The 13,719-nt window shown below is 41.6% G+C and overlaps 1 protein-coding gene across 1 annotated transcript in view; it reads right to left on the reverse strand.

The window, feature by feature from the left end:
- The window catches only part of med13b (mediator complex subunit 13b), a 36,239-nt gene that overhangs the window by 11,369 nt on the left and 11,151 nt on the right, over nucleotides 1–13,719 (reverse strand). The window contains exons 4-15 of the mRNA XM_017711025.2: nucleotides 12,587–12,732; nucleotides 10,402–10,599; nucleotides 10,088–10,282; nucleotides 8,381–8,540; nucleotides 8,182–8,289; nucleotides 7,361–8,050; nucleotides 6,792–7,002; nucleotides 5,472–5,502; nucleotides 5,242–5,363; nucleotides 2,387–2,477; nucleotides 1,889–2,097; nucleotides 667–866 (exon numbers count right to left, since the gene is read on the reverse strand). Of these exons, the coding sequence (XP_017566514.1) occupies nucleotides 667–866; nucleotides 1,889–2,097; nucleotides 2,387–2,477; nucleotides 5,242–5,363; nucleotides 5,472–5,502; nucleotides 6,792–7,002; nucleotides 7,361–8,050; nucleotides 8,182–8,289; nucleotides 8,381–8,540; nucleotides 10,088–10,282; nucleotides 10,402–10,599; nucleotides 12,587–12,732 (2,361 nt within the window). The remainder of the gene's footprint in view (nucleotides 1–666; nucleotides 867–1,888; nucleotides 2,098–2,386; nucleotides 2,478–5,241; nucleotides 5,364–5,471; nucleotides 5,503–6,791; nucleotides 7,003–7,360; nucleotides 8,051–8,181; nucleotides 8,290–8,380; nucleotides 8,541–10,087; nucleotides 10,283–10,401; nucleotides 10,600–12,586; nucleotides 12,733–13,719) is intronic.

Below are 13,719 nucleotides of genomic sequence, written 5' to 3' on the forward strand. Positions count from 1 at the left end.
CAGACATACTACCCAGAAAAATACCAGGGTATCCTGCGCAATGCGGGTAAAATCAGACTGCAAGGGCGTATGTTGGAGACATGTGGTCACTGAATGTTTGCCAAAGAGCTTACTAACAGGGTACAGCTATTTTAGGCAGGCAGCTGATTAATCTGAGCAGAGAAAAGGCAGGCACACTTTCTTCTCTTTATGAACCAATTCTGAGATTTATAGCCTGGTTAGATGAAACAACTCCATAAAGCTGCACTACGTATACAGCATTGCTGAACCAGGAGAACGTATTTGTCTTCAATACATGCATACAGCCTAAAAGATGTCCCAGCTCAAATGCAAATCTAACGCTATATGATATGATTTATGATTATAGTAGTAGATATTTCACTTGCGTCCTGAAAAGAGACGTTCTTTACCAAGTTTTGAGTCCTCTGAATACCGTGGTGGGTCGGAAGCACAACCCACATTACAAAATGTTCTTCCATACATTGTGTGCAATCACAGGTCTCCAAATCTTGCACATTTTAGCTTTAAGAGTGATGTGCTGAAAAGGTATTCTCATACAGCACAGCCTTTCCTGATCAGGTTATACTTCTAATGATATAAAATTAATCAAAGCCATTCTCTCTCAAGTCATAGTGCAACTGGATTTTTGACATTACTGTAAGGTACCTGTCCTTGTTGAGGAATGACATGGCAGTCACTGGCTGGAGCATCTCCAGTTTGCCCACAGTCCAGCTGGGCCTGTAAACGCACTCCTCCGGCAGCTTGATGGGCAGCAGGCACTGGCTGGGAAGCATCTTCAGAGGAGCAAAGAGAGAGCAGCCCACGAATGTCTGGCAGGACTCCGGCTTGAATACAAAAGAGAAGTCCTGGAAACACATCAAGCACAGCATCAGTACTAGGCTTGATCACTTCATGTACAACAACAACAACAACAAATGGTGCTTTCAGTTTGTCTCACTGTGATCCCGATATATAAACCGAAGAGTTAACTGAACCTCAGCTGTTTTCAAACCATCAGAATGACAATATATGGTGGAAAGGCTTGATGAAATGCATATTGACACAGTGATGGCTGCATCAATACTTCGAAATTTACTTGATGCATGTGAGAAACTGATATAGCATTCAAGTACGAGTGTGAGATGTTTACAGCACATAGAAAAACATGCTTTAAAAATGAGGGTTTATATCTTTATATACCGTTATTTGTATAAATATGGATGCGTTTGAGGAAAAAGTGCTTGTGTGTGAATGAAGCGAGTATCATTTACTAACTAACGTTAAGGCATCTATAATCCTTGTTAGTTATGTATGAGTTTAAATTTCACAGATGGTTTATCTTATCCTGGATTATTAGTTTACAGCTGATTTTTAGCACAGCCATCAGCATTTTGATTGTTTTCTGTAGAGCTACTTTGTATTTAGCACTTTTAAAAACAAAATCTATGATGTTAAAGTGCTGTATGGGATTTGTAACGTGTTAAGTGAACAGTCTGTTGCTGGGTTTTACAGCTACATGCATACGCCCTGAACACTGACTAATGTCTGTGATTAAAAGTGCAGACACTTCACTCCTCTGCCTCTCTGTGGTGTGAACAGAACCTCAGAGTGTACCACACTTTGTTTTCACAAGCCCCCCAGCATGAAGAATGCATTTATTATTCTTGCATTTTCTTTAAACTTATTCAAATTGTAAACATAAATAAAAATGTCTAGCACTCCTCCCAACGATATTTATTTACTAATTAGTTCTGCACTTTCAGAACAAATTTTAAGTAAGTTTTTTAAGTAATTTTAAGTTGTACATCCAGTGTGTTTTCTCTCATCATATTGTGAGGCTTGTATCATGAAGTTGTGAACTTCATGAACACCCAGCCTTGATTTTCACCTTGATCTCTGAGGGTTTGGGACTGCAGAAGCCCTCCTCCACCTCCATTTTAAATGTGCTGCAGAGAGCCAGTCCATCCATCAGAGTGAAGCCTGGCGGAGCTTCCACAGAGCCACACTCCTTACCACCCATGTTCATGGGGGAGAAGCTCATAATGTGCTGCTCCAGAGATGGAGGTGTGGGGAAAGACGACTGCATGTCTGCAGAACCTGGGAATATACAAAGACACACATTACTCCATTGTTGAAGGACATTAACTATTCCGTGGAAGTGTTCACTCCCAGTCGATACAGTCCATATATGGAAACTAAGCTGCAATATTAACCTAGAGCAGTTTAGGTCCACCCATTCATGCTAAAGGAGTGTTTCCACCAATGCCTTTCAAAACTCTTAAAAACATGCTTTACCTAAAGTATTCAAAACAATGGTAATACATTTCAAGAGGAAATGGTAACTGAGAATCCTTCACAGCATTAGGGGCCCCTCTGAAGCACTTACTTATATAGGACAGGCTGTCAGTTGCTGCTGATTTGGGCTCCTTGCCACCAATTGTCTCCTCTGTTCCACTCCCTGCTCTCCTAGCTCCAGGCTGTAGGGGAAAGCCAAACCAGACAAACTGCTCAACTGTGTGAAACTGTCATGTTTCCATGCTCTATGTATGGCTTATACAAAAGATCCAGAAAACATTAAAATAAAAAAAAAAATAAAAAAAACCCTGAACAGGCCTAGTTTTCAAAAAAACACAATAAGCTGGCTTCCAGGACACAGATTAGGCTTGATCTTTGGCTAAAAAACAGCGGCAATGTGAAATCACAATTGGACATTCTTAAGTCTAGGTCTAGGCTGGAAAACTGGACCTGTAGCACAGTGTGAACCACTAATGATGCACTCTACTACCCTATTTGTAGCTTTGGTGGACACCAGGCCGAGGTTAACGGTATCAGCACTTTCTAGGTCCTGAATAGTTTGAATACTCGATAATTCACTCATTACAGTGGTTGATCTTTTGTTTCTCCATTTTACGTGTGGAAGCATCATTTTATTTAAGCTGAAAACCACAAAAACAGTTGCTGAACAGTGTTCACATGTGGAAAATTCTGAAAATAAATCAATTCTTTCTAGTTTCAGCTCAATGCAACAAATTTATTCTAGCCATCCACGTCACCTTGTCTCAGAACTAGGAGTGTAAATCACAAATTGTCACAATGTGATCCTACATCGATTCTTTTAGTCAATGGCTGTTTACATGCACAGATTTTTGCCAATCGGATTACAGACTCAGACTGAGGTGTTTATGCTCTCTGCTCAATCTGATGAAAATCTTCGTTTACATGCCGACCACAAGTAATCCGATGCAGAATGACGCGCATGCGTGGAGCAGCGCTGAGAGTGAACGTTACCATGACAGCGAACATCACGTGAGGTCCAGTCCGCGTGAGATGAGTTTCCAGTCAGCGCGCTTGAGTTTTTAATGGCTTTAAACTGACGTCAGGCTGAGAAAAACGTCCTTCACATGCACTTATAAAGGAAGACGTCCTGCTCTGAGACACATAAGCTGGACGTCCGTCCCGCCGCCGTCTTTTAAAGCTCAGAGTATAAACCTCGTCTCCTCTGCAGACCCGTTATAAACCTTTCGCTGTGACGCGCCGCGCATCCGCAGAACGTCCTTACACCTTCCGATTGGAGTGTAATCGGATTCAGGCGTTTACACGGCTATTATTCTAATATTTAACGGATTATTTAGATTTTTACCCGCCCCGTTCAATCGGATAGAAATTGTACTCTGAATGGCCTCAATCAGATTAGTCTATTCCGATTGAGGTGTTTACATGGACGTATTCTATTCCGATTGAGCTATTAGTCGGATTATTAATGGATTATCAGGCTGCATGTAAACGTGGCTAATGATCCAATGATTTTTGGATCTAATGCAATTTTGCTTGATACTAGGGTTTGCGGGCGAAATGAAATGACACCGCAGTGTCGGAGCATGCCCAGGTTAGTTCAGTTTAGTTATTTTGTTCAGTAGCAGTTATTCAGCCTTTTGTTGTGAGAATTTGGTGAACCCGAGTGCCAGTTTCCCTTCATTTTTGCTTTCCGTTCCTGAATTATTTAGCAAAGCCGATTTGGACTTCCCATCTTTCCTGTCTTAAGTTAAGATGTGACAGGTCAAGATATGATTTTCTACAATTTTATATTACAGAAGCAAATCTCATCTTAGGATAAGATTCCTAAGTTATCTTACAGCATCTCATCTAAAGTCTGGAAATATTAACCTACTCGATCGAAGGCAACAATTAACTGTCATGTCCGTTACCAAGCAACCGATCATACGCACACATCTGAAACATAAACGCAAGATCAGAATAATCACGTTGGCAATCACCATTGATGTAAATATGTGAAACAAAACTAAAGTCAGATAAACTGGGCATTAAGAATACTGTGACAGCGTCTCGCACTGTTTATCAGAGCATTCCAACCTCCAGTCTACTGACACTAAAAGATGCCTAAGAAATCACACGAGGCAGCATTTTATATCAATCATCAACAATAAGAAGAATGTTCGGTGCAAAACTTGCAATGAGTTTGGTAAACCATGGAGGGATGATGTATAATAAAATCACTCGGTAGGCTACATCCCACACACCATGGCTGAGGCACATAAACATTGTGCTTTTTTTCCTTTTTCTTTTTTTGAAAACGCAAAAAACCACCAGTATTCATCCATCCATCCATCTTCTAAGCCGCTTCTCCGTCAGGGTCGCGGGGGGGTGCTGGAGCCTATCCCAGCAGTCATCGGGCGGAAGGCAGGATACACCCTGGACAGGTCGCCAGTCCATCGCAGGGCAGACAGACAGACACAGACAGTCACTCACACCCAGGGGCAATTTAGCACGTCCAATTGGCCTGACTGAATGTCTTTGGACTGTGGGAGGAAACCGGAGAACCCGGAGGACACCCACGCTGACACGGGGAGAACATGCAAACTCCACACAGAGAGGACCCCGGTCACCCGGCCGGGGGATCGAACCCAGGCCCTTCTTGCTGTGAGGCAACAGTGCTACCCACCACGCCACCGTGCCGGCCCACCAGTATTCAAAACCTGTAAAATGCTGTTTTGGCCAGCCTCAGTACATATCATTCTATGTTTGGTGATACAAGATAAATGCTGGTTCAGCGTACAGCAGATTGATAAGAACCTTCTTATATATTCCTTTTAAGAGGATTCCTTTGAAAAAGCAAGAGGGACTAGAATGATTACTAAGATGGTTCCTCTGAAAGGTCACACTGAAAAACATCTAGATAAGAAACCACTGTTCACTAGAGATGCAAGCAGGGTGTCTACTGACCGCAAGCTCGTCTTCATCCGAGTTGAAGAGATTGTCTAGATCATTAATGGAGACAGCCAGGTCAGTCACGTGCATCAGGCTGGTGGAAGGGAGAGGTTTATTGCTGGCTGAGCCATTGGCATCTGTTGGGACAAACAAATTGCAATAAAATGCAAGAGGGGAAAAAAAAATAATAATAAATAAATAAAATTTTATGCTACAATTTGTTGCAAGAAATAAAACCTACTCACCCTCAGTTGAAGAAACACTACCATCGTCCCTCTGAAAGAAATAAAGACAGTAAACTATGGTTTCAGCAGTGGGAATGTCAGAGTAATGGAAATCAAAAGGAATAATATCTAACAATGGATTTCAAATGTCATTTATACACTGAGCAATACTTATAATCATTATAATTTAATTTAATTTAATTTAATAGGCTAGGTCAATTTTGGCAAGCATCCTCATATTAAACATAGCACAATAGGTTAGCTTAATCAGACAAACTGTTGCCTCCAAATAACAATTACATCAATATATGCAAGCACATTAGTACAGAACTGAGGCAAGTATTGCTGATCATACTTTGGCTGATGGTTGGCTAGGATACTTGTGATGAATGATTAGACTCCCGTCTTCTATGCTATTATTATATAACCCTCTTATTCAGACAATCATGTGGAAAAATAAAGTTAAACTAGGATAGTGATGTGAAGGACTTTGGATATTTTTTTTCTTTCATTTATTTATTTATTTATATTTATTTTTATTTCGCAAAGGTTATTTTAGATGCATATCAATAACAGAATAATATAATAAAAAAAAATCTAAACAAAAAAAATTATTATAGCAACACTGTCTGGTTATTGAGACAGAAGTGGCATAGAAGCAACACAGTGATGGCATAAAAAACAAGGCTGAATGTTTGTCAAATAAAAGAACATAAAAACGCAGTTCAGTTGAAGTTGTGGTTGTAGTACATGGTCATCATACACTGGCCACAAAACTAATCAATGAAGTAATAATAATAATAATAATAATAATAATAATAATATTAATATTTTTTAAAAGCCATTTCACCCAAAGCAGTTCAAAATGAGCCGTTTAACCTGATACGCGAAAGCTGAGACATGATTTTACTCATTTAATATTGTATGAACAATTTTAGTGGGCTATAATTGTCATTTGGATTCAAATTAAAATGCACAAGGTGGGTAAAGTGGTTAAGTCGGGTCTTAGAATTAAAAACATTCTTTTAGAATTGAAAAAGAAAAGAAATATATATATATATATATACATACACACACACACACACATCACAATTTATGCATTTATGGAGATACACATTACCAAGTGGTTTCCTAAGCTTCTTGCCTTCCTTTTATGCTCTTAATTCATATTTAATGACAACAGAATATAGTCTCCGGCTCTCTTAGCAGCTCTATACACAAATGGACCAAAAGATGCCCAGCTTAGGTTGCATGTGTGAAAAGGAACACTGAAGATTTGCATTATTAACAAAAAACTACCCCGCAACTACTAAGAAACTCTGAAGCTTCTAAATGACTGACCTTATTTCTCTTGCCAGGCTCTGCGCCAGACTTCTTCTCTTTATCAGAAAAGGTGAACTCATCATCTCCCTCTACAAAAGCATAAGGGTCCATGTCCAGCTCTTGGTCTGCATCACACACAGCCGCTGAGAGATACTGGTTCTTCTTCTGTATGTACATCTTCACACGTTCCTCCGACACCTTCAGTTGCATCACAGAAGTTGACATCATCCTGAAAACCGATCACAAATATTTTAAGGAAATTATGACTCATTAATCCTCTTCCAGCATGACACAAGGTATAGTTTTTGGCAGGATGCAGCAACTTGGAGGCCGAACTTTGAAACGTGAAAGGAGTACAATGAATTTTAAGTATAAAATGTTATCAATGTGCTGACTGGGTGTTAGTTATAAATGCTTGTGTGACAACTATGTGAAAACATCATGATTCATACAGTCAAAAAGAAATACACTAAACGTAACTGTAAACAGAAAAGTAATAATAAAGCAATTCAAGTTCATCTGCTCAAAATCAAATCTCACATAAGCATATGTGGTCACTGTGATAATGCATGGAAAATTTCACCTACTCAGTGACTGAAATGGTGTCCAGGCCTCCACATCCACTGCTGTCCTGCCTCAGTTTGTCCATTGGAAGTGAGGGTGTCTGCAGGTTTGCATTGTTTTTGCCAGGTAGTCTGAAGTACCTCCAGGGGTTGTGATTTGTGTCCTCATTGGGATTGATGGCGGAGCCCACATACACAGTGGGCTCCAGGGGGTCTTGGTAAGACGTTGGGCAGTCTGAGGGCACAGGGTCTAGGGAAGAGTCGTCTACGCTTTTTTGAGGCAACAAGCAAGGCTCTGTTGGTGGAGGGTAAAATGGTTGGTGAAGGGGTGTGGAAGAGCGTTTTAACTCCCCTGTTGTCTCGTCCTCACGTTCACAGGGATGTGGGCTGAGTGGTGGAGGCTGAGGCGACCCAACAACATCTCCAGATGTGTGCAGTGTTTGGGTTTTGACCATGGTAACATCCACATGGTGGAGACTGGGGTAATGGTTGTCCTCCTGGCCGTGCAAGCTGAGCCTATGGTTGCCCACTTCTGCCTCCAGGGTCGGCTCCTCAGGGCTACGGTGGTGGAATGGAGTCTGAGGCCTCTTCTGCTGCTTCTCTGCCTTCTCCAACTTGTCCATCCCCTTGGGTTTGGAAGGGGGCTGGGGGGGTTGGCCAGATGAGGGAGGAAGGCCTGGAGTGCTACCTGTTCGCTGCCTCGGGTTTTTATGCCTGGGGAAAAAAAAATGAATGGAAGTGAAACATTCACATACATTAATTTACAGCATTTGAACTAATATAAGGACAAATGGCTGAATTATGGGATGTTTAATGCATTACCCCACTATGCATTTCTGGCATACCTTGAGCAACTGCATTGAGCCCTTTGAGAGGGTTCAACGAAATTCCAAACACCAGCTTTGTCCAGCTCCTCCTCACATACACCACTGGTCATAGCTGAAAACTTTCTTCTATAAAAATCAAACAAAAGATACAGCTCAAGCAATGAAATGTAACTTCTCTCTGTCAAAAGATGTTTAAATAATAAAAAAAAATTCTTACTTGTTCTGAGCTCGGTTAATGTTGCACTCCTGCCATACTGTCTCCATTAATTGGCCGGCCAGCTTGCGGGGAACCTTGCCCCCATGATGACTGGTGCTGTCTATGTTGAAGCCATCTGACACTGCAGACACTTTCATCCACCTGGGAGCAGGCTGCCAGACTACAGTATGGGATTGAATGAGAAAAGTTAATCACTACAGATATAATTAGAACAGGTCCTAGAACATCCCTGACCTGTATATTTTGATGTCTCTCTATTCTGAGTCCACACACACCAAATTATTAAGGACAAACTAGCATCAACTAAGGCCCACTGATAAATGTCTTGTATTAGCTCACCATCGACTCCTGTCTAATGCAGAAATTTGTACTCAAACACTTTGAAAAGCCTACAGCTATACGCCGACACCAACACAGTAAACGTGCCTGCATGACAGGGAAAAACTGTGCTTGGTATCAAGTCTAAACTATAAACACAAAGTATATATTAAATGTCTCACAAGCTTCAAAAGGTCTTTGTTCAAATAAAACTCAGCGTGAAAGTTAATCCACCTTAGCGGAGTGCTAACCTAAAATAAAACACTACAAAAAGCCAGTTAAACTTAATGTCCATCCATCCATTATCTTCCGCTTCTCCGGGGTTCGGGTCGTGGGGGCAGCATCCTAAGCAATGAAGCCCAGACCTCCCTTTCCCCAGCCACTTCCACTAGCTCTCCAAGGGGGATTCTGAGGCGCTCCCAGGCCAGCTGGGCGATATAGTCACGCCAGCGTGTCCTGGGTCTTCCCCGGGGTCTCCTCCCAGATGGACTCGCCTGTGACGCCTCCCGAGGGAGGCGTCCAGGAGGCATCCTAACCAGATGCCCGAACCACCTCAGCTGGCTCCTCTCGACGTGAAGAAGCATCGGCTCTACTCCGAGTCCCTCCTGGATGACTGAACTTCTCACCCTATCTCTAAGGGAGAGTCCAGACACCCTGCGGAGGAAACTCATTTCGGCCGCTTGTATTCGCGATCTCATTCTTTCGGTCATTACCCAAAGCTCATGACCACAGGTGAGGGTGGGAACGTAGATCGACCGGTAAATCGAGAGCCTTGCCTTATGGCTCAGCTCTTTCTTTACCACAACAGACCGGTAAAGAGCCCGCATCACTGCTGACCAGCACCAATCCGCCTGTCAATCTCCCGCTCCCTTGTACCATCACTCGTGAACAAGACCCCGAGATACTTGAACTCCTCCACTTGAGGCAAGAGCCTATCCCCGACCCAGAGAGGGCTCTCCACCCTTACCAAACTTAACGTTTGCATGTTAAATAGTAAAGTAAAATGTGCATTATATTAACAACATGACCACAAGTTAAACAGTCCAAGACATGGAAAAGTATCTCGTGTTTGCTTGTTTGGCCCCCTCTAATTTCTTTCCTCTTGTGTTGATTCAAAGCTCTCTTATGGCCAATCACAACATTAACAGATGTTCAATAGGCCATAATAACACTGACTAGAGCTGGTGACGACCAACAAATGTCTGGTGCACGTTAAGGAGTTAATCAGCTGGATCAGCTGTGTTCACAACATGTGAAAAGCAGTGGACCTCCAGGACCAGGACTGAGAACCACTGATCTAGAATACCACCCTCTAAGTTGAAGAGTACATCACACATGCAAAATCCACAGGACCCAAAGGTGTCACCTCAGGCTGAATGCTAACAGTACCTTTCTGGGCCTCCTCAGGTGAAGTTGGAGGAGTGAGTGTGACCGAGGAGATGGCTGGTTCTCTGTGGGTTGTGTGACAGTGCTGGCCTCCAGAGCCCACCGCAGCAGCGCCTGAGGAACTTACTGCAGCTGGGGCCGGGATGTCCGACTGGGCCACCAGCACCAAGCAGGCAGGGTACACCATCCTCACCCCGGCTGAGCCAGCAAAGAAAACACAATACACAGAAATTTGTCCTCCCCTTATAAGTTCTTAGGAGCATGGTACCATTTCATATTTCTTCCAATTCAACTTATTTACTGATATTCCGTCTTACCAACAAGAACCTCCACAGCAGCCAAGGAGTCATCTTCCCAGTCTAGATCATCCAACTTGTCCTCTAAAGTTTCCTTGGTGTTGGGGCTGATGGGGTAGAACTGCTTCCATTCTTCTATTAACTTCTGAGTTGGAGGATCAGAGAGCTTGAAGGACTGACCCGTTAGAGTCCCACTCAAACCATATGGACTGAGAATCACTGGAAAGAAACAGCAACAACCTTAAAACTTCTACACATTTATCTTTAAACATTTCTATAGTGTGTGCGCTACTGAACATATAGGCACACTTTAACATTCACTAGAAGCAGTGGCTTTTTCGGACAGTGTTTTTATAACTGAAGTGGATACGCTGGTTTGTCTAGACAAATCAACAATGCCTGCTCTTTAACCAGGTGGATGTGTCAATGAAATGTTTGCACCAAACATTTTTATTTTGAACAGCCTTTAATTACCTGGTCCAGGGGCGTTAGGAATTCCAGCTCAATCTCATGTTAAAAAAATTCACTTTCATTAACATTCAACAAAGAAACATTTGGCAGCAGCAAAAGGGGAAACGAATACCAAAGTACTGAAGTTGTTTTGATTGGAATAGAGCTAGGCTGCATTTGGCCAAGCTTACAAGCATAAAAAAGCTTATGTAACTGAATAAAATGCCCTGAGGGAGGCTAATAATGAATGAGGACATGCCTGACTACTGAGGAAAAGCATCATCAGAGTCAGCCCTCAGCCAATATTGAACAACAGAACACCACTTCTTTTACTAGCACAGACATAGTAATAGGCTAGGACAAAAGGACAAATGTAAAAATAAATCAATATGAATGCAACAAAAGGCAGTGGTGATGTAATTTAGCTGTACATGTGCAGCTGGAGTACACCTCATCAGCGCTAGAGTGGGTCTGTACTGAGTTAATGACTAGCAGCAGAGCAGGCAGGAGAGTCCCAGAAGGATCAGCATGATGCTGTAACTCTGCCATTATTGTGTCCTTGAGCACAGAGGGAAAAAATACACCTGCCACCAGACTGACTGCTAGTGGCCTTAGGGAGACGGTGAAAGAGCCAAGAAATGTGAAGCCACCTTCTCGCTTTGATTAACACCATGTAGCAGTAAAGTGTACTAATCTGCTGACAGCTTGGTATTGCCTAATGCACTTCTGATTAAGATTACACTATGTCTATATGCCTGTTTGTTTTTGTTTATATGTCCTCCCTCATGAACGTATCACAAATATAACTAAAGACTCAACAGTCCTCCGATGAGGGGGGGACTTTTATTATTATTTTAAAAAAATAAATAAAATATATTTAATAATAATAATAATAATAATAATAATAATAATAATAATAAATATATATATATAATAAATAATAATGAAATAATAATAATAATAATGATTATATATATATATATATATATATATATATATATTTTTTTTTTTTTTTTAATTACAGGCCAGAGAACACATATCAGCTTTGTTTTGTTGAGTGTCAATAACAAAAAAACATTAAAACTCCCCTTTCTGCATAATATCAGACCATTACAGATGCTGGAGCGCCATAAAACGTTTAAACTGGCAGATTTACGTTGGTCTAAAATACCTGGTGATAATCATGTTATCCCACCTCCTCATATAAAACTCATCACATCCCAATAGTACTTTTGACAGATTTCTTTTACAAATTATATGGAAAATACATGCACAACTGCGTGCACATGGTTCTACTGTGTGTTTAAAACTGTTGAGAATGACAAAGTCTCAAGGCTTCCTACTCCAGCTGTGAGATGAAGCAGACATTACTCTGTTACAGGCTCCTAATACACCTTTACAATTACTAAGAAACCTGCAATATTAGAAACGGTCATGCAACTACATACAAAGTGTCAGATATAATCTCGTCAATGATTTGCAAAGCAACATTAACAAATTCTGATATCAGAAACACCAGCCTATAAATGTGCACATTCAGATGTTATAAGCTCGAAGCAAAGTCCAGGTTTACCTAAAGGATCAAAACAGTTATATAACAGTTCTCTCCCTTGCTAGAAAGTATTTTTTGCTATGGCACAATCAGGGTGTTAAGCAGCTGCTCTGTGCTCCTGCTTAGTGCCAATTCAAGCTCACCCGGCCAAAGCGGACATCACGAAACCAGAATCATCAGACAACACGAAAGAAACTGTCTTACCTTGCAGTGGCCTGCTGCTCTGCTGGGCCAGGGTCAGGTGCTCTTCACTCAGCAGGTAGACAGGCTGGTGCTGGTTGATCTCCACACTGGTACACACATTGCTGTCTCCATGCAGGAAAAAGGTGAAGGCGCAGGACAGATGCTCACTTTTAAAAGAGACGATAAAAGGAGTTAGGATTCAGGATTACTCGATATAACCCCATATCTAGGTACCAAGAAGTGCAAGAAAAGGTTCTTAGAAGCGCTGATCACAATTTCAATGTTGCTGACATATTCCACCCTCAGGCCCTGCCTGTCCAGATCTGGATATTTCTGATGCGTGGGATAGGATTTTTCTCTGCATTGTGACCTCCCACCCACACAAAACACGTCATTTAAGGTCAATGAGTACGGGAGGTTTTTTAAAAGCCCTCGGTACGGTGGAGAGATTTCTATAAACTGTTTTGATGTGAAAGGGCAAAAAGCAGAAATCACTACCATCACACTGAACTTGCACGTGACTCTTGCTGCTTTCATTTACTCAGTACGCAGAACTCCTCCTGAATGTGGCTGACAACCGGGTTGTTTCTGTGTGTTCGGCATTTTGAGGGTTGAAAACTTGTTTAGAACAATTTTCATTACGCTGAAACTCATACGAGTCAAAATGCACCACAATCAGTTCTTTTTAATGAGGCATCAACCAGACTGAAAATATTTTAAAAAAGTGATCAGTGATTCTAAAAACGAGGCATCATCTAAAGTGAGACGTGGAAAAAAGCATCATAATTCAAAGGGAGTTAGAAAACCCTACAACAACCCCACAAAGCCAGTGAACTTTCTGATCAGAACTATGTGGACGTTTCAGAGACGGCAAAGAAACACACACAGGAGCAGTGGACTTTTTTTGTGGGCTTCATAAGACTTTATTTTAGGGCAGACATTGGTTGGATCTGTATGAAATAGAGAGTTACAGAGATCAGTAGGCCTATCTGTGGTTGTAACTAGTTGATCAAAAGCTCATTGCACTCAACCATATGACTTCAATCACTTTAGTCAAACAAAATGACTTCTGCATGCAGTGGTTGGTTAGTGTAGTGGGTAACACCTCTACCTACCACCTTCGCCTACCTGTGTAAAATGATCACACTAAGTCG

Source organism: Pygocentrus nattereri, chromosome 17 (assembly GCF_015220715.1).
Source record: "Pygocentrus nattereri isolate fPygNat1 chromosome 17, fPygNat1.pri, whole genome shotgun sequence".
NCBI lineage: Eukaryota > Metazoa > Chordata > Actinopteri > Characiformes > Serrasalmidae > Pygocentrus > Pygocentrus nattereri.